The sequence below is a fragment of the Jaculus jaculus genome, chromosome 8, assembly GCF_020740685.1.
Source record: "Jaculus jaculus isolate mJacJac1 chromosome 8, mJacJac1.mat.Y.cur, whole genome shotgun sequence".
NCBI classification, from domain to species: Eukaryota; Metazoa; Chordata; class Mammalia; order Rodentia; family Dipodidae; genus Jaculus; species Jaculus jaculus.
Genome location: NC_059109.1, coordinates 46,596,032 through 46,617,814, shown reverse-complemented (window position 1 = coordinate 46,617,814; position 21,783 = coordinate 46,596,032). Strand labels below are relative to the sequence as shown.

At 37.0% G+C, this 21,783-nt stretch overlaps 1 protein-coding gene and 1 pseudogene across 1 annotated transcript in view; both read right to left on the bottom strand.

Moving 5' to 3' along the window:
* The window catches only part of Ccdc73 (coiled-coil domain containing 73), a 134,584-nt gene that overhangs the window by 35,081 nt on the left and 77,720 nt on the right, over nucleotides 1-21,783 (bottom strand). Inside the window, exons 12-13 of the mRNA XM_045156599.1 lie at nucleotides 10,141-10,251; nucleotides 6,211-6,342 (exon numbers count right to left, since the gene is read on the bottom strand). Of these exons, the coding sequence (XP_045012534.1) occupies nucleotides 6,211-6,342; nucleotides 10,141-10,251 (243 nt within the window). The remainder of the gene's footprint in view (nucleotides 1-6,210; nucleotides 6,343-10,140; nucleotides 10,252-21,783) is intronic.
* Nucleotides 339-1,762, bottom strand: LOC105944180 (annotated as a pseudogene).

The window sequence follows — 21,783 nt, the reverse complement described above, 5'->3', positions numbered from 1 at the left end:
TGCTTACTTCTCCTTCTCCCCACTCCCTTCCCCACACAGCCTAGCTAGCTATATCAGCTGGCCAGAGTCACAGAAAGGCCCAGGAGCAGTCGGAGGGAGGAAATGGGAACAGAGCACCAAGGGGAAGGGGCCCTTGGCCCAAGGGAGGAGAGGCCTTACCTTCCCCCTTAAATTCCCCACTAAATTCACAGCATAGGAAACCCCTCTAGTCCAACAACTCCACATGGAGGTATACTGAGTCCAGGGTCCAAAGGGGCAGGCAGGTGACAGATTTGGTGGGGGGGGGGGGCAGTGAAGACAACAGCAGGCTCAGAAGGAGAGACAACAGAAAATTCCTCCTATCCATGGGAGGAGTTGATGGGGTGGCTGATATTGCTGTTGGTAGTCATGACATTGAGCTCCCACCTGATGTCATGGGGTTTATACTGAATCACTACTAGTTTACACAGGGTTTTCAAACTAGGCCTAAAGTCTAAAATATGTAGTCAGAATGACCTATGAGGTCAAATTCATCTCCAAGGCCTTCCTCAGGAGATGGGCTGGTACCCCCAAAGAGGACAATCTTGTCACCAATACAGCAGCACTGGCACCAGCAGGGACATGGCCCTTTCCCCTTTAGTTCAATCTTTTTCCAGGTAAAGGACACAGGGTTAAATTTCCAGAGGTCATGGAAGTGCCAGTTCAGCCTTGCATTACAGCCACCAAAGATGTATCCGACACTGCTCCATGTGGAGTTGTTGGTTCACCATTGTAGCCAAAGGCTGTGTGGCTCCAGCACAGTCAAGCCAGGCCTCAGTTCTGGTGTCAAAGACTCAAATTCAGTTGCAGTAAATCTCACTGTTGGAATGAAATGGCCCAAAGCTGTCAGCACAGCCGCCGAGGACATACATGCGATTGCCCAGCATTGTGGCTGAGTGGAAGTTCCTCCACAGTACAGGGTTGCCCTTTGTAAAAACAAGGGTCCATGTCATGGTGGCAGTATCCAGCTTGTGTATGTCATTGGAAAAGCAGTCCACCAGCTGCTCATAGCCCTCCAAAATGTACATGATCTTGCCTAGGACACAAACTGAATGTCCATCCCGGGTACCCTACACTGTTCCTAACACTCTGGGTATGGACCACTTGTGAGTATTGACATCAAAAGCATAGAGTGCATTAGGTTCCTTCAATGCCATAATACCCACCACAAAGGAAGTCTGTGTCATCGATGAGGACAGCTGAGTATCCATACTGCATGTAGGGTACCACAGGAGCCTGTCCACGGATGGTAGGCCTCACTGGGGGCAGCTCTGTCCAATGCAAGGACACTGCATTGAAAATGTGCACATCTATCTGCTACAGGGTCTCGTAGTCTTCACCAGAGCAGTAGCCCCCAAAGGAGTACACTTGGTTCCTAACAGCCATGGCGGCATGGTTCACCCTGCGTGGCCCTCCCTCCAGATGCACTGTCCACTGTAACACCCCTGGGCCCCAGGTCACAGCAACATTCCCACCCCACCCCCCACCCCCCCACCGCACACACCCACAGCCTGCTGCCTCTGCTACCTGCCAGGCCAGGCTGAGGTGGGGCTGTGGGTCCTTGCACAGCCTGCAAGGCTAGAACCCGGCTGCATGTCAACCAATCCCTTGGTTCCCCTAAAATATTTGTTTAAATAACAGAAAACTGAATTCAACGCCACATTATAAAGATCATACAGCATGATCAACATTGTTGCATTTCAGAGCTGCAAGGATGGTTCAAAATACACAAACCAATGGCCATCATCCAGCACACAAACAGAATTAAAGATAAAAGCCACACAATCATCTAAGCCTTTGACAAAATCCAACAATCCTTCATAATATAAGCCCTTAAAAAACTAAGTATAGAAGAAGTACAGATGAACATTATGAAGGCTCATATGATAAACTCATAGCCAACTGTGTTGGCTTCATTCAGGTGTCCCCAATAAACTAAGGTGTTCTGACTGCTAGGTTCCCAGACAATGGAGATTTGGGAATTAACACCTCCTAGAGGTAGTGTATTGTTAGAGGCAGGCTTATGGGTTTTATAGCCAATTTTCCCTAACCATTGTTTGGCACACTCTCTGTTCCTGTTGTTCACCTGATGTTGGCCAGGAGGTGATGTCCACCTTCTACATTATGTCCACCCTCTGCCATTATGGACCCTCCCCTCAAGTCTGTAAGCCAAAAAAATACTACCTTTTTTCCCCACAAGCTGCTGTTGGGGTGATATCTGCCAGCAGTGCAAACTTGAGTGCAATACCAACATTATACTAAATGGGAAAATTTGAAAACATTTCCTCTAAAAACAAGATGATGATGTCCATTGTCACCAATATTGTTCAATAATTTAAATTTTAGCTAGAGCAATAAGAGGAGCAAAAAATGATACAAACTGGAAAGGAAGAAATTAATTTTCCCTACATTTAGAAAATACTGAAGATTCCACCAGAATGTTACTTCTAATAAGCAAATACAGGTGAAATCAAGATACACAAATCAAAAGCTTTTCTATATACCAAGAATGACCTCACAAAGCCATCCTATGCAAAAAGAAAAAAGTCTCCAAAATACCTAGTGGGGCAGGGAGGCTGGGAGAGAGTTCAGTGGATGCAGCACTTGCTACCAAGCAAGAGGATTTCCAAAGCTAATATAAATGCTGGGTGTGCATGGAAGCCCACCTATAATCACAGCAGTCAGGAAGCAGAAACAGAGGACACCTAGACAAGTTAATTAGCTAGACTAGCCCAATCTGCAAGCCCTGGGCTCAAGTGAGAGACTTTGCTCCAGTAAATGAAGTGGAGAGTGATCAAAGAAGACACCCGGTATAACCTCTAGCCTATACACACACACACACACACGTGCCTACACAAATGCACACATGAACACACATACACAGAAACATAAAATATATATATATATATATATATATATATATATATATATATATATAACACACACACACACACACACACACACACACACATATATCTGCCTCTTTCTCTCTCAAATAAATAATAAAAATAAAATACAATTTATTTTAAAAAATACATGACAGAGCCATAATAACAAGACAGCATGGTATAGGCCTAAATATAGACATGTAGACCAATGAATCAGAAGATTCACACAGTTACAAAAAATAGACAAAAGGTGCCCAAAACATACTTTTGTACTTTCTTATTTACTTATGGTAAGTAGAGAGAGAAAGGAACAGTTAGAGAGGAAAAGAGAAAGAAGGAATGAGTGCACCAGGGCCTCTTTCCACTGCAAATGAACTACAGACACATGTGCCACTTTGTGTATCTGACTTTACATGAGTACTGGGGACTCAAACCCAGATCGTGAGTTTTTGTAAGCAAGCATTTTTAACCACTGAGCAATCCCTCCAGCACCCCCACACACAACATTTCTGAAATAAGGAAACCTATATAACAAATGGTACAGAGAAAACTAGATAGTGAGATGGCTGAAACTAGAGCCTATCTCTGACCCTACATGGAAATCAACTCAAAATGGAGCAAGGAATTTAATGTAACACCTAAAAGTGTGAAACTACTAACCAGAAGAAATACCTCAAGACATACGCCTAAGCAATGACTTCCCAAACAAGACTCTTTGTTTGTCTGTTTTTTCAAGGTAGGGTCTCACTCTAGCTCAGGATGATCTGGAATTCAGTATGTAGTCTCAGGCTGGCCTCAAGCTCACAGTGATCTTCCTACCTACGTCCTGAGTGCTGGTTTAAAGGCGTGTGCCACCACACCCAGCTGAACAAGACTCTTAGTAACTCAGAAAATAACAGCAAAAATCTATAGAGAGGATTACACCAGAGTAAAAGGCAAAGAAAATAATGAGTGAAGAGACAACCTGCCAGATGGGAGAAATTTTCTGTCAGCTATTCTTTAACAGAAGAATACAAAAGAAACTATAATGATGAACACAAAAAGAATAATGAATTCAATCTGTAAACAAACAAAATGAGCAGACACTTCCCAAAAGAAATAAAAATGTCAAATAATTACATGAAAAATGTCCAACATCTTTGGCCACCAGGAAATTGTAACTAAAAACTGTACTGAGATTCCTTCGACCTCAGCCAGAATGGCAATTAAGAATAAAAAAAAGAAAGAAAGAAAGAAAGAAAGAAAGAAAGAAAGAAAGAAAGGAAGGAAGGAAGGAAGGAAGGAAGGAAGGAAGGAAGGAAGGAAGGAAGGAAGGAAGGAAGAAAGAAAAGAAAAGAATACAAAAAGCCAGGCATGTAATCCTGGCACTTGAGAATCTAAGATAGGAGAGTTCCATAATATGGAGACCAGCCTGGGATATATGGAAAGGCCTTGTGTTACACCTACACCTACACCTTTCTACATACACACACACACAATTCAGGTGTGATATGCATGCCAGTAATCCTACAACTCAGGATGTGGAGGGAGATGATTTCAAGTTTAAGGTCATGGCAAGTCCCAGGCAAGCCAAAACAAAACAAAAAATACAATTAAGAAATAAAACAGGGCTGAAGAGATGGCTTAGTCGTTAAAGATGCTTGCCTGAGAAGCCTAAGTACCTATGTTGGACTCCAGATTCCATGTAAGCCAGATGCACAAAGGTGAGGCGAACACAAGGTCACACATAACCACTAGGTGGCACAAGGGTCTGGAATTTGCTGACTGAGACCCTGGCACACCAATTCTTTCTCTCTCTCTCTTTCACTCTCTCTAAAAAAAAAAAGAAAAGAAACAAAACAAAACAAAAAAGCAAGAATTCAAAAATAATAAATGCTGATGAAGCTGAGGGGGAAAAGAATGTAAATAAATTCAGCTAAAACAGAACCACCATATAATCCAGCTGCATCACTTCTCAGTATCAGTCATGTTCATTCACAATATCCAAGTTTCAGAATCAGCCTAAGTGCCTAACAGTGGATAAACAAGCATAGAAAATGTGGTATATATACAATGAAGTATTATTCACTCATAAAGAAGAATGAAAGCATATAATCCACAGGAAAATGGGGGATTGGACAGCATCAGGTTAAATGAAAAAAGCCAGACACAGAAAGACAATTATCTTATGTTTTCTTTCATATGTGAACTTTAAAATTAAAAGATGACAATAGCAGGGAAAGTGTTAGAGAACAGGAGCAAAATGATGAGGAGAAAGTGGAAAGTAAAGGAAGTAAGAGAATAAGTATGATCAAATTATATTACAGGCATTTATGAAATAGTCACATTCCTCTCTATAATATATGCTCATAATAGAAAAGAATGCAAGACATGAATATAGATATTATAGAATAATGGAACATTATCAGCAACTGAGTTAATAAATTTGACAAGTTATAGGAAGAAAAAAATTCCTTGTAATTCAAAAATTATCCAAACTTACTGTTGAGGATCTCCAAGACTACCTGTACCAAGATTAATTTCTTAGCAGAATTCACAGGACTCAATGTATGGTCATACCCCAAACTAAAATTTATTACAATGAAAGGATAAAAAATGGGCAAAGGAAAAAAATTATCTATCTGCTCCTCTCTCAAATAAATAAATAAAAATGTTTTAAAGTGATGTGGAAATATTAAAAATCTTACAATAACAAACAACAATTTTGAAAAGTACAACAAAATTGAAGGGGATACACTATATCTTGATATATCTTAAAGAACTATACAAATAAAAATGCTGTGGTACTGGTCAAATATAGAAGTCTAATCAATATAACATCAATACAACAGAGTTCAGAAATAAACTCATGTATACTTGGCTAAGTGATTTGCAAAGAAAGTACCAAGGTACCAAGGAGAAAGAATGGATTTAAAGTATCCTGGGGCAACTGAAATCCATATCCAAGTATGTTATACTATACACAAAAGCTAACTTAAAATGCATTAGAGATAATTTAAAATATAAAGAGTGGGCTGGAGAGATGGCTTAGCGGTTAAGCGCTTGCCTGTGAAGCCTAAGGACCCCGGTTCGAGGCTCGGTTCCCCAGGTCCCACGTTAGCCAGATGCACAAGGGGGCGCACGCGTCTGGAGTTCGTTTGCAGAGGCTGGAAGCCGTGGCACGCCCATTCTATCTCTCTCCCTCTATCTGTCTTTCTCCCTTTGTCTGTCGCTCTCAAATAAATAAATAAAAAATGAACAACAAAAAATATTTTTAAAATATAAAGAGTAACCAGAGATAGTCCAAACATTATTTAAATTATACCTGACATTTCTGGTCTTCCTCAAACTTATGATCACATAATTTATTGTAATGTCCATGTAATTTAGTAGGAGTTTCTTTAAGTAATGATAATTCTCTTTTCATCTCAGTAATTTCTCCATTAAGTTCTTCAATCTAGTATAACATTGAATCAAAATTAGCAAGTATATAAACATGAATTTTTTTTCTTTGGTTGGTTTTTTCCAGGCATGGTCTCACTCTAGCCCAGGATGACCTGGAACTCACTCTTGTAGCCCCAGGCTGGCCTTGAACTCTCCTACTACCTCAGCCTTCTGAATGCTGGGACTAAAGATATGCACAACCATGCCCAACAAACATGTTTTATCTGAAAATATTAATGTAAATTTTGGTAAACTACAAAAAGCAAATCAAAATAATAAAACTAATATTAAGAAATAATATGAAATAGTGCTGAGGACTTAACAAACATAATTACATACTCATAAAAATTTTAATATAAATTTACAGGTAAAAATTGTGAGACTTATAAAAACTAGGTAACTTACCTCAAATAATGCAGATATAAAATAGCAGTCAGGAATCAAATCTGAAACTAAACCTACTGGCTGTGTTCCTAACTGCTACATCAAACCACTTCTTGTTACAATTAAAAGTACCTTGAAGCCGGGCGTGGTGGCGCACGCCTTTAATCCCAGCACTCGGGAGGCAGAGGTAGGAGGATCACCGAGAGTTCGAGGCCACCCTGAGACTACATAGTGAATTTCAGGTCAGCCTGAGCCAGAGTGAGACCCTAACTCGGAAAAAAAAAAAAAAAAAAAAGTACCTTGACTTTTAATCATAAAAATCCTGTCAAAGTTATACCTTCATTGCTTTCTTAAATTTTTATTGTTGTAAATTGGATGTGCAACTTTTAACTCAGGCATATACAGAGCACTGAGCACTCGGTGGCACTAACAGAAACTGGTGCTTTAGCCTCACAGTTACATCCACAAAGTGGACTTTCATTGCCTATTACCCACAGAGTTTCAGAATATTTTCCTGAGAGAATAGTCTTCCAGAGAAACTTGAAATGTGACATAATGCAAGTCCCATTAAAGACTGAAAAGAGGCCTTTTCCATGAAAGTACAATTTTCTCTTAAAATTTTAAAACTCCTACCATAACTCTCACAAATGTGCATAATATTCCTTAGAGACTGGCAGGTATAAGCTTACATTGTTTTTCCTTCATATCATCTACTTTAATTATCTTTCAGTTCTCTATAAGGTGCACATTTCTTTCCAAGGCAAAACTCAAGTGCTTTTATCCTTTCTTATTTCCCTCAGTTTTTATTTTTCTCCTCTCATATGCCTATTTTCACTCTCATATCATACCAGCAGTTTTTCCTCAGTCCACAAATATCCTTTATTCACATTCCTAATTCTCTCTCATAAACAATCAGCATTTGCTACTTTCAAATTCTAACCTTCGATTACTTCTTAACCACATAACTTCTACCATCATTGATTTATGGACTATTTTCTTAACTAGTACCTGTAATTGAAAAAAAAAATGATGTTTTTCATGTTCCTCCTTCCTTCCTGTCCCAACACACACATGAACATCCAACTCAGAAAAATGCTGCCATTTCCCAAGATTCTTTTGTATTTCACAATCTCCTCTTCAAGCCCTCCACTCCTTCTATAGATGGGTCTTATTTACTGGGTAAGTCTGAATTTCATTTCTATGCAATATATCTTTATCTCCTTCCCAATTTTCTTCTGAGTTGAGAAACATATAGTATGCATTTCAAGGAAGATGTCCTGCAAGAACCATAAATTCACCCCTTTTTCTCCTCCTACATTCTTCATATCAATTAAGGACAGTATCATTCTATGAGTTATACCAACTGTCAAGTCATATTTGACTCCTTTTCAGATTCTAATACCCATTCTATATAAGATGCCACTAATCTTGCCAATTTCTATCCCTAAAATGCCCTTGCGTGCTTCCTTTTTTCTGTTCTATAAGGTCACATTATCATAGGCTAGTTATTTATATTAGTACAATATTCTTCCAGAAACCCATCCTGAATTCACTATGTAGTCTCAGGGTAGCCTCGAATTTACAGCAATCCTCCTACCTCTACCTCTCAAGTGCTGGAATTAAAGGCATGCACCACCATACCCAGCTTCCTATAGCCATTTTGATTCAATCACAATAACTTATACTATTCACTCAAGAATGGAGAAAATAGAGAAAGACAAAAGTATCTAGATCTCATCTCCCATTCAAGGAAATTCTTATAGAACCAAAGCAGCTTTTTCTTACTTAATTATAATCTGTTTGAATTAAAGCTTCATAAAAATAAAACTATTGTAGGATCTAAAAATTCTAAGATTAAAATAATTTTATCTAAAAGTATAAATTATAGCATCATCAAGGACCCTGCTTATTTTTCTTAATTCAATTTTTTTCTTATGAGAAGGTCATCATGTTGTCTTTATTTAATATTCTTATTTAGTTGAGAGAGAGAGAAAGAGGGATAGAAGCAGACAGAGAGAAAGAATGAGTATATCAGGGCCTCTAGCCACTGCAAATAAACCCCAGACACATGTGCCACCTTGTGCATTTGGCTTACATGGGTACTTGGGAATCAAATCTGGGTCCTCAGGCTTCACAGGCAAGCATGCCTTAACCACTAAGCCATCTCTCTAGTGCCATCTCATAAGAGAAAATGCTTAATTTTCTTAGCTTAGATGATTCTTTTCTTGACATATTTGACATATTTAGGTTTATATCTCCTTTTCACTTTATAATGTTCCATAGCCTCACAGAACTATTTGTATGGTCTTTTAAAGATTGGAAGTAAGAAGGAGGTACAGGATGCTAATAGATTAACTTAAGTTACTATAGTTTTCGCACAATGATAAATGTTATTGAGATTAATAATTTTTCAGTATTATGCTGTAATTAACTATAATTTTTTTTCTTATATTTGAGTGAGGCTGATAAAAATCACCAATGTCAGCTGGGTCTATACAAACCATAAGTTAAAAAAACATGTTAGCTATAAATAAGTCAAATTGAGAGTTTCTTACATAATAACTAAATCAAAGTCTCCTACAGATAATGTTATCAAGCTTATCTTCCCAGATACATTAATATAATAAAGCAAATAGTATAATTAATGAAGTAGTCTAAAAATATAATCATATATTTCTAAAACACAGCTTTGTAAATCCATAGTCACTTTCTATTGTTTTAATTCTTTTCTTGGAGTGACTACAGCTAGAGCTCTGCATATGCTGCAACTGTAGACAATTATGTTAATTCTTTTAAAAGAACTAAAAAGTAATAAAAAACTGATATTAAGATAGAATAATAAATTTTTTCATTTATCAAATTTCAAAGTGAACATTTATGTTTCACAACCTGAATTTATGTCATTTATATATTATTTTAACAACTTCATGGAAATTAACATTTAGTGTAAAATAAATAAATGTGGTTTAAGGAAGTAGATATGGTCACCACATATCAACTCATAATATGTTAATGTTAATACAATGGATCTTAAGTACTGTGTACATTTTCTTAAACATGGCTGTAATACATCACAACAAAACTGCTGAGAAAATCAAAATAGATGAGCTAATGATTGGTACCTATATACCTAATTCTCTAAAATGCATTGCACCCATTTTATGAACTGTAGATTAATTTTCCTTTGTCACATATCAATATATTAATATATGTGCCTTATATATGTACACAGACATGTATATTCATGATCTTCCATGCAGAAAAATATCACAGGGAATTTTATTAAATTTATCTTTTAAATTAAGATTGCAAGAAAAAGCCTAACTTTATTACTATATTACTTTATATTTTCTTAACATTTAAAAGTTATTTTAAATGTCTGTATCTATTTAAAATATTTTAATACTTTACAGTTTAACAAGCCTACATGTCTCTTCCAAGTTCCTACTGCTCTTTCATGCTCATTTTGAAGATGAAGGAACTTTTCTTCATTTTCTTTTACCTTCTCCCTTTGCAGCTCATTATCTCTTTCAAGGGTCTGCAATAAAATTAATTATCCAAAAAATAATCAATACCACATTAATGAATTTTGATGTGTTTTATGTTGCTTGGACCTTTGCTTTGAACATGCTGAAAGTGCCATACAGATCAGTGATAATGTACTATCTCAACAATAATTTTCATAAATTAACAGAAAGGTGCTTATAGTTTAGCTAATAGGAAATAGGGGGAGGTTATGATAAAGAAATGGCTATAAAAGGGTATAAAAACATTGCCATTATTCAGTTTCACTGCATAAGTTTTAATGTACTGAAAAGTAATATAAAGTACAGCACTGAAAAGCATGAAATGTAGCATAATCCAACCTAAACATACTAAAAGAATTTAACTACCAAAGAACATTTTTATCTGTTTACTTTAGAAATTAACTGGCCTTAAAAAAGTTTTAATTTCAAAACAATACTTTTTAGCATCACATAAATATTTACCAAATTTATTTAATTACTGCATTGAATTAACGTAACAGAATCACTACCACAATATCCTATCTCCAAATAGATCTTTAAAAATATTTTTTAAATTGCTGGGTATAGGAGACAGAAGTAGGAGGATCATATGAGTTCAAGGCCAGTGTGGGCTACAAAGTGAGTTCCCGGTCAGCCTGGGCTAGAGGGAGACACTGCCTCAAAAAATAAAATAACTAAGAATAAAACCACGACCAAGTGTTTTCTAAGCCTAGGATTTTAGAGCTATTAATTCAGTATCACTAATATTATTAGGTTTCTTTAATGTCTATTCAAAGAAACTTCTGAAAAAATATTATCTACATGTCTAATATATATAGAATTTTAAACTAATTTATTTATCATTATGTATGTCATATAGGGTAAAAACTTCAAGTCATATAGGGTAAAAACTTCAAGCCATATAAATCAAGATAAAAGAAAAGGTAAAATTATCTATCAATTTTCCTCCCAAAAAGTAACCAGTGCAATTTGTGTAATTAAATAATAACCTATAAGCAATACATTTATAATGACTTTTATATATGTATGTGTGTGAACAGGTGTGTGTACACCTATGTCAGTATGGGTGGGGACCAAAGGTCCCTGTCAGGGGTCTTCCTCAATTGCTCTTCTAAGTTTTTTCCATGAGACAGAATCTCTTAATGACCTGGAGATGCCATTTTTGGTCACAGTGGCTGATTAGTGAGCTCCAACAATTTTGTGGTCTCCTCCCCACCACCCCACCTCAGAAATGGAGTTACAATGAGGAATTAAACTCAGTTTCAGGCCCTCTAAAAGCATTCATGCTTGTATGCCAAGCACTCTTACCCAGTAAGCCAACTCCTCAAACCCTCTTACCTTATTCTTTGAGATAGAGCTCACTGAACAAGGAGTACATAGATTCAACTAGACTAGCTAGGGACTCTCCTATCTCTGCCTCCTCAGAATTTCTTTAATTCATTAATAGTAATAAGACAGTTTCTAAATTTGTACAGTGATATTTGCAATAATAAATGTTCGGTATTTCAGCATCCTAACAAATACTTTGCAGGGTGTACATGGGCTGCATATTCTGTTTTAGAAGATGAACAGATCAGCATTTAAGGAAGAGGTTAAAGAGCCTACCACCCTATTCTACCAACAATAAATGATAGAACATTGTGTCCTTTTTCTTTTCTTTTGTTTTCTTTTGAGACAAAATCTCATGTAGTCCAAACTGACCTCAAACTCATTAGGTATCCAAGAGTGACCTTAAATTTCTTATCATCCTACCTCCACCTCCAGAAGGCTGAGATTACAGGCATGTGCAACCATATCTAGTTTATGTGGTGCTAGGATTGAACTCAAGGCTTAGCGTGTGCTAGGTAAGCACTCTATCAACTGAACGACGTCACCAGCCATGTGCTTAAAATAGTGTGTACTAGATATATCAGTTGTTTCTTGTCCTGACCCATATCCCATTTAAAGAAACTGCCTCCTACAGGTATCCTCAGTTTTATTTTTGAATGATTGACCTACTGTTGTCAGCAGGCTGCACAAATTGGGTTATCTGTGAGGATTCCTGTATCACTTCTGGAATGTCCTGCTTCTAAGATCCCAGTTTCTTCTTGTTTTATTTCATTTCTTGGCATAGCAAACTTGATTACTTCTTGATAAGAGTGCAAAGATGATACTTTTTTTTTTAAAGACTTTGCATGTCTGAAAATGTCTTTAGTCTACTGATAAGTGGAAACTTGGTTAACTGAGTACAGTAAAACTCTGCTTTGGAAATCAATTTGTCCCCAATCTCTGCATATGATTGTATTTTTGTTTTTCTATCTTCCATTGTTGCCACTGAGAAGTCGCAAAAAAAATATGTGATTCTTGTTCATAATCCTTTGCATGCCAGAATTCCCTATAAACAATTTTAAAATAATCTCTTTATTTGTAGTACAAGATTCAACAATGATATACATAGATATTAAGCAAATAAACTGATATCCTTTGGACCTGGTTAATATTTTTGTCTTGTTTTTTTTAATTTCTTTATTTATTTGAGAGAGAAGAAGAGGCAGAGAGAAAGAGAGAATGTGTGTGCCAGGGCCTCCAGCCACTGCAAACAAACTCCAGATGCATGCCCCCCCCCCCTTGTGCATCTGGCTTATGTGGGTTCTGGGGAACTGAACTGGGGTCCTTACGCGTCACAGGTAAATGCCTTAACCACTAAGCTATTTCACCAGCCCTGTATTATTTCTTTGATCATACTTTTTCTCTCCATTTTCTTTGTTCTCTCTGAAGCTCTCCAGATTTCCTGATTCTCATTCATTTCCCTCCCCACCCCCTTTCTCCCCCATCTTCTTATTCTTTGTTTCTTCTTTCTAAGACTAAGTCAACATGTGTTCCAACTTTTCCACTGTTATATCTCATGTTTTAGAGGAGCTCTCATTCTTTTCTTCTAAGCTTTGTTTCATGGATTCATAAATATATGTTTAAATACATATTAGTTTCAACACAGCTTTTAAAATATTTTTTAAATATTATTTATTTACAAGTAGAGAGACAGACAGACAGACAGACAGATAGACAGAGACAGAGACAGAGAGAAAGGGTGCACCAGGGCCTCATGCCACTGCAAACAAACTCCAGATACATGTGTCACGTTGTGCATTTGGTTTATGTGGGTACTGAGCAATTGAACCTGGGCCATTAGGCTTTGCAAGAAAGTACCTTTAACCACTGGGCAACCTCTCCAGCTAGCTCCTACATTACACACACACACACACACACACACACACACACACACACACACACAAACACGTATAATATTTATTTTTTACATAGATTATATCCTTGTACCCCTTCATCCCTGGTCTCCATTTCCCTGAGAGAATCCTCTATTGTTCTCTAGACAAGTTGAGTGGGTATCCTCCTATATTGGTTTTTTTCCTGTATAGTTTTAAAATCATTCCCTTTTGTCTGTTTTTTTTAACATGGGAATTTTAAATGTCCAGTGATCCTTAACAACCTGATCATATTTAAAAATGACATATTAAGCCTTGGAAAAAGAAGAACAAGGCAAACCAAAAATCAGTAGACGGGAAGAAATAATAAAGATTAGGGCAGAAATTAATGAAATAGAAACAAAAAGAACAATCCAAAGAATTAATGAAACAAAGAGTTGGTTCTTTGAAAGGATAAACAAGATTGATAAACCCTTAGCAAATCTGACCAAAAGAAAGAGAGAAGAGACACAAATTAATAAAATCAGAGATGAACAAGGTAACATCACAACAGATTCCAGAGAAATTCAAAAAATCATAGGGACATACTATAAAAGCATATACTCCACAAAGTATGAAAATCTGAAAGAAATGGATGATTTCCTTGATCTATATGACCTTCCTAAATTAAATCAAAATGAGATTAATCACTTAAATAGACCTATAACAAACATGGAGATCTAAACAGTTATCAATAATCTCCCAACTAAAAAAAGCCCAGGCCCAGATGGATTCACTGCTGAATTTTACCAGACTTTTAAGGAAGAGCTAACACCATTGCTTCTTAAGCTTTTCCAGGAAATAGAAAAAGAAGGAATTCTACCAAACTCCTTCTATGGGGCCAGCATCACCCTGATACCAAAACCAGGCAAAGATAGAACAAAAAAAGAAAATTACAGACCAATCTTCCTCATGAACATAGATGCAAAAATTCTCAACAAAATATTGGCAAACAGAATACAAGAGTATATCAAAAAGATCATTCACCCTGACCAAGTAGGCTTTATCCCAGAGATGCAGGGATGGTTCAATATACGCAAATCTATAAATGTAATACATTATATAAACGGGTTGAAGGACAAAAATCACTTGATCATCTCCTTGGACGCAGAGAAAGCATTTGACAAAATCCAACATCCCTTCATGATAAAAGTCCTACAGAGACTGGGAATAGAAGGAACATATCTCAATATAATAAAGGCTATTTATGACAAACCTACAGCCAACATATTACTAAATGGGGAAAAACTGGAAGCTTTTCCACTAAAATCAGGAACAGGACAAGGGTGTCCACTGCCCCCACTTTTATTTAATATGGTTTTGGAAGTCTTAGCCATAGCAATAAGGCAAGAGACACACATAAAAGGGATACAAATTGGAAAGGAAGAAATCAAGTTATCATTATTTGCAGATGACATGATTCTATACATAAAGGACCCTAAAGACTCTACTAGCAAGCTGTTAGAGCTGATCAAAACCTACAGCAATGTAGCAGGATACAAAATAAATATACAAAAATCAGTAGCCTTCACATATGCTAACAACAAACACACAGAGGATGAAATCAGAGAATCACTCCCGTTCACAATTGCATCAAAAAAAATAAAGTACCTTGGAATAAACCTAACCAAGGAAGTAAAGAATCTCTACAATGAGAACTTTAAAACACTCAAGTGAGAAATTGCAGAAGACACTAGAAAGTGGAGAAACATCCCTTGTTCCTGGATTGGAAGAAACAATATTGTGAAAATGGCAATCTTACCTAAAGCAATCTACACATTTAATGCAATCCCTATCAAAATTCCAAAGGCTTTCTTCATGGAAATAGAAAAAACAATCCAAAAATTCATTTGGAATCACAAAAAACCTCGAATATCGAAAATAATACTGAGCAACAAAAAAGAGGCTGGTGTTATCACCATACCTGATTTTAACCTATACTACAGAGCCATAGTAACAAAAACAGCATGGTACTGGCACAAAAACAGACATGTAGATCAGTGGCACAGAATAGAGGACCCAGATGTAAGCCCAAGTAGCTATAGCTACCTGATATTCGATAAAAATGCCAAAAATACTCATTGGAGAAGAGACAGCCTCTTCAGCAAATGGTGTTTTGAAAACTGGATATATATCTGCAGAAGGATGAAAATAGATTCTTCTCTCTCACCATGCACAAGAATTAAGTCCAAATGGACTAAAGACCTTAACATCAGACCGGAAACTCTGAAACTGCTAGAGGAAAAAGTAGGGGAAACCCTTCAACATATTGGTCTTGGCAAAGACTTTCTGAATACAACCCCAATTGCTCAGGCAATAAAACCACAGATTAACCACTGGGACCTAATGAAATTACAAAGATTTTGCACCGCAAAGGACACAGTGAAAAAAGCAAAGAGGCAACCTACAGAATGGGAAAAAAATCTTCGCCAGCTATATATCTGATAGAGGATTAATATCTAGGATATACAAAGAACTCAAAAAGTTAAATAATAAGGAATCAAACAAGCCAATCAAAAAATGGGCTATGGAGCTAAATAGAGAGTTCTCAAAGTAAGAAATACGAATGGCATATAAGCACCTAAAAAAATGTTCAACGTCACTAGTCATCAGGGAAATGCAGATTAAAACTACATTGAGATTCCATCTCACTCCTGTCAGATTGGCCACCATCATGAAAACAAATGATCATAAATGTTGGCGGGGATGTGGAAAAAAAGGAACCCTTCTGCACTGCTGGTGGGAATGCAATCTGGTCCAGCCATTGTGGAAAACAGTGTGGAGGTTCCTAAAACAGCTAAAGATTGATCTACCATATGACCCAGCTATAGCACTCCTAGGCATATATCCAAAGGACTCATCTCATTTCCTTAGAAGTACGTGCTCAACCATGTTTATTGCTGCTCAATTTATAATAGCTGGGAAATGGAACCAGCCTAGATGTCCCTCAACAGATGAGTGGATAATAAAAATGTGGCACATTTATACAATGGAGTTCTACTCAGTGGTAAAGAAAAATGAAGTTATGAAATTTGCAGAAAAATGGATGGACCTGGAAAGGATTATACTAAGTGAGGTAACCCAGGCCCAGAAAGCCAAGTACCACATATTCTCTCTCATATGTGGATCCTAGCTACAGATGACTGGGCTTCTGTGTGAGAATGAAAATACTTAGTAGCAGAGGCCAGTAAGTTAAAAAGGAGACATAAAGGGTAGAGAAAGGAAGGGAGGAGGATACTTAATAGGTTGATATTGTATATATGTAATTACAATGATTGTAATGTGGAGGTAATATGATGGAGAATGGAATTTCAAATGGGAAAGTGTGGGGGTGGGGAGGGAGGGAATTACCATGGGATATATTTTATAATCATGGAAAATGTTAATAAAACTTTAAAAAAAAAGAAAGAAAAACAAAAAAAATGACATATTAATAAGCTAGCTGAAAGTTTGTTAAATGGTGGATTTCATTGTACAATGGGGACATGGCTGAACTATTTCATTTGTAGAGCTAAACTGAAGCAGCCATGGTCTTTTCTCTTGGGCATGTTAGTTCTTCTAGAAAGAAATCTATTCTCCTTCAAGGGAATTAGTATAGCTACTCTGTAACTAAAGTAACTTTATGGGAGACCTCATTTACTATTTAGACTTTTGACCTTATTTGCAATACATTTCTAATGGTATATTAACGAACTGAGAGGAAGAAAAGGAGGCTGGGAGGAGACAAAGATTGAGATTAATTTCAGTATTTTCTATTTTTGTTAGTGGCATGGTAAACTTTAGGCCACTACTATTTTAACAATCAATTCACAAACTACATACAAGGTGTCCAGTATATCACTAGATTCCTACCAGCCTCAACTTTCTCTAGAACTCCAAGCATTAACCTCCAATCCTCTGGCAAGCAGAGGTGAGCCAGTAGAGGTTGGTAGAGAATCTGGAATTGTAATGGCTTCTTACACAGATGTTCTAGTTTGTAACTTTCCATTACATACTTCAAGAAACACATGATACTTAAAATTTATGACCATTTCTGGGTATTTTTGGTGGGTGGAGCTGTTTATTTGGCAGTGGTGTTTTGTGACTGCTAGGCAAGGATGCTACCACTGAACCACATCTTAGCCCCTACTTCTGCACCTTTGACTTGGGTTTTGGTTTCCTCTTATGTGCTAACAAAATGACCAGTTACCCCCCTGATTCACTTTTTGTTGTTTTTGTTTTTGGTTTTTTGAAGCAGGGTCTTACCCTAGCCTAGGCTGACCTGTAACTAATTTTGTAGACCAGGCTAGCCTCATACTTATGGCAGTCCTCCTACTTGACCCTCCCAAGTGCTAGGATTAAAGGCATGTGTCACCATTCCTGAGCTGGTTTACACTCTTAAAACTTAATCTGTATTGTTTTTTGTCCTTGTGGATTTATTGCCATTTATTGCTGTTTCAGAAGAATATAGACGTGAATACAGATTCAATTTAATATGGTTAACCAGAAGCCCAGACCAGACAATTTGTGAACTTGGAAAGAGTGTGTATTTATTTATTACACCTCATCCAATTATTTAACAAAACGTAACTGAGGTCCCACTATGTACTTGGCAGTATTTTTTGTTCCTATGTTAGGTCAATGAAGATGTTGCTGACTTAATGGAGTTCAGAAAATTGTTTATTATTTCTAACTTTATTAATAAATCTGAAAACTAGCAGTTTAAGAAAAAGGATATTGTAGGAGATCAGAATAAAATCATTTGCTAATGCCTTAATCTTCAAAAACAAGTAAATTGTCCTAATCAATACATGCTAACACTGTAAGTATATGTATAAGCTATAGAAATTATTCTTCTTAATATTATCACTGTAAGAACATTAGCTTATAAATAGACTTTAGGTCTCTATGATCTAAAATTCACTGCTAAAAGAATACTACAGATGACAGTATAATTGCAGAGCACTGAAAAACAGTTGGCCATTATCAAGAGTAATGGTCCCTTTTAGTACAGGTGGAATTAGAATGCTCCTCAAGAAAACACATGCCATATCTATGCAGCATAATCCTTAGCAACAGTTCAATGATAATACTTTGTTATGCTATATATCAGTGGTTCTCAGCCACCAGTCTGAATATTAGTACCAATCCATGACAAAGCTTTCATCAGTCCATGGCAAAAATGTCATAACATAAGAACTGTCCTTTATCATGTGCTTATGTCTTTAATACACCTTTGTGTTAAAATGTTGTTTAATTAAATGATAGTAGTGATGGATGATATTTGCTTTCTCAGTGTTTGTACTTATCAAAAGAAACTAACAATTCTGGTTTTGAGATATTCTTGAAATTTCCTGCATGAAATCTAATTCTATATGTAATATCAAGGGACAGGTAATAAATAATTGGGATAATTATAGAAAAGGCATTTAAATTATATAACATACTGGTACTTAATAGTTAGATCATAGAACCAATCTTATAATCATAGTAACAACAAAAGAAACAACAGAGCTGGAAAGATGGTTTAGCCATTAAGGTGCTTGCCTGTGAAGCCTAAGGACCCATGTTCTACTTTCCAGATCTCATGTTAGACCCACGAAGGTAGGCAAGTGCAAGGTTACACATGCCCACTAGGTGGCACAAGTGTCTGGAGTTGGATTTCAGTGGCTGAGGACCTAGCATGCCAGTTCTCTCTTTCTCTCTCTTTCTTTCCCACCCCCGCCCTGTCTCCCTCTGTATCTCTCTCACTCTCTATAAAAAAAAAAAGTAACAACATATGACTATATGTTTAGGACCGCTATAGGCATCACAGAATTCAACAATATATGAACATTGGATTTGGAGCTCAGAAAGAGGCAATTCTAGAGCTGTGGTTTTAGTAAAATTTACATAACACAATTGGCAGTTTGTATATATCTAGGAAATATTTTCATCATATAATGTAAAAATAGTGCCAGGACAAGACTTAATTCTGTTTTTGCCACAAGTTTTGAGGTCCTAGCCAACAATTTTTTCTGGGTCTCTATTTCATTATGAAATGAGTTGGATAAATTAGCTTGCCTCTAATATTTTGTTCACCCCAAAAACTATATTTCAACTCCTTTATGGAATTATAAAATAATCTTGATAACAGCTATTCATAATGAATTTGGGTAAGACATGGTGATAGATGCCTGTAATCCCAGTATTCCATAGGATAAGAAAGCCAGAGCTACAAAGTAAGACCCTGTATCCACAAAGTGATAACACTAATGACAGCAATAATAATCATAATTTGGTCAAATTACCATTTACCCAATTATAGAGGGGGATGGGAAAGACCACTTACTGTAACTGGACTTTCAGAGATTGTTATTTACTAGTCATTTATGAGAATCAGCAAAGGTATGAAGGGGACCAAGAGGCTGGGCTCTAACATGTCACCTCTTCCTCATCTAATCCCCATAACACTGAGGGCAGATAAAACTTTTAACTTTTTTAAATTGTACTTATTTTGATCAATGTATGTATGTATGTGATGTATTTTGATTATTTTCATCCGCATTACCTTCTCTTTCCTATCCCTTTCCTCCTTCCACTGGCCCTCTTCTTCCCAACAACTTCCCATCATGGTTGTCCTTTCTGGTTGCCCACTGAGTTTAATTAGGTTGTTTACAAGAGTATGAGTGGGGGTTAGTTAACAGAATATGGTTAACTACTGCCCACTGTAAAAGGAGGCCTCACTCCTTGCCCCAACAACCATTAACTGTCAACAGTTCAATCAGAAGGAGCAGGGCATCATAAGCCTCTCTCCATCCATGACTAAGTCATGACAGGAGCTCAATTTCATGAAGATAACCACAGATACTGTGAATTTATGAATGCAAAGGCCACATCATTCCAGCACCAAGAGTCCCACAGCACTCTTCCTCGACCTCTACTCCTTACATTCTTTCTACCTTCTCTTCAGCTATGGTCCCTGAGCCTTTTAAGGAGTGGGACATATTTCCATTTTAAGGATGGCCACTCACTTATTTTCAGAACTTTGACCAGATGAGTCACTGTAGTAACCACTGTTCACTGTAAAAAGAGGCCTCTCTGATCAAGGCTGAGAGTAACTGTTAATCCATGGCCATACATGTAAATATTTAGAAGTTAGTCTGAGAGACACAACATATTCATTTAAAAAACAACAGTAGAAGCTTCCCACTTTAGGCCTGTGACCAGCTATTGAGCAGGTTTATAGTACTAGGCATGAATTCCTTCCTTCTAGGCTACAAATTCAATCAGAAGTTGGTTATCCCCATAACAGTCATGTCACTTACAGTTACCAGTGGACACAACTTGCTTGTCAGATTGGTTGTGTAGCATGCAGGGTCCACAGCTGGGTAAGAAGACTGTTGCCCTTTTCTACTGCTCACCTTCACAACCTACATATCACCTTCTGGCACTATGAAAGGAAGCCAGCAGAGAGGAAACACCCAGTTCACCTCCAACTTGATTTTTCTATGTCTTAAGCTGCTGATTTAATTCTATCAGTTCCTGGATCATATTATATTGATGTGCTGTTTCTCTATCAACACTTTCAAATTCTCACTCTAGCCCAAGCTAACCTGAAATTCACTATGTAATCTCAGGTCAGCCTCAAATTCACAGTGATCCTCCAACCTTGGACACCCGAGTGCTGGGATTAAAGGCATGCACAATCACACCCTTCCTGTCTCATTTAAGAAAAAAAATTGGGGCTGGATGAATTGCTCAGTGGTTAAGGCATTTACCTACAAAGCCAAAGGACCCAGGTTCAATTCCCCAGTATCCACGTTAGCCAGATACACAAGGGGTCACATTTATCTGGAGTTCTTTGCAGTGGCCAGAGGCCCTGGCATGCCCATTCTCTCCCTCCCTTTCTCTCTCCCTCTTTTTCTGTCAAATAAATAAATAAAAATAAATTTTTTTAAATTTTTTATTTATTTATTGGCAATGAAAAAGAGAGAGAGAGAAAGAAAGAATGGACTTGCCAAGGCATCTTGCCAGTGCAAATGAACTCCAGATGATTGTGCCACTGTTTGCATCCAGCTTTACATGGATATTGGGTAATCAAACATAGACCCGCAAGCTTTACACACAAGTGTCTTCAGCCACTGACCCATCTCCCCAGCCTTTCTGCCTCATTTTTTGGGATGAATTCTTGTCAAAAACGATGAGACATTTAAGATGTGTTCTTCTGACTACACAAAAAGATAATACACTGTTCATCATCAACAGTACATTCATACTTTCCATTCTGCTCCCTCCTGCTGTCTTTCAATTATTTTTATTTTTATTTTTATTTATTTATTTATT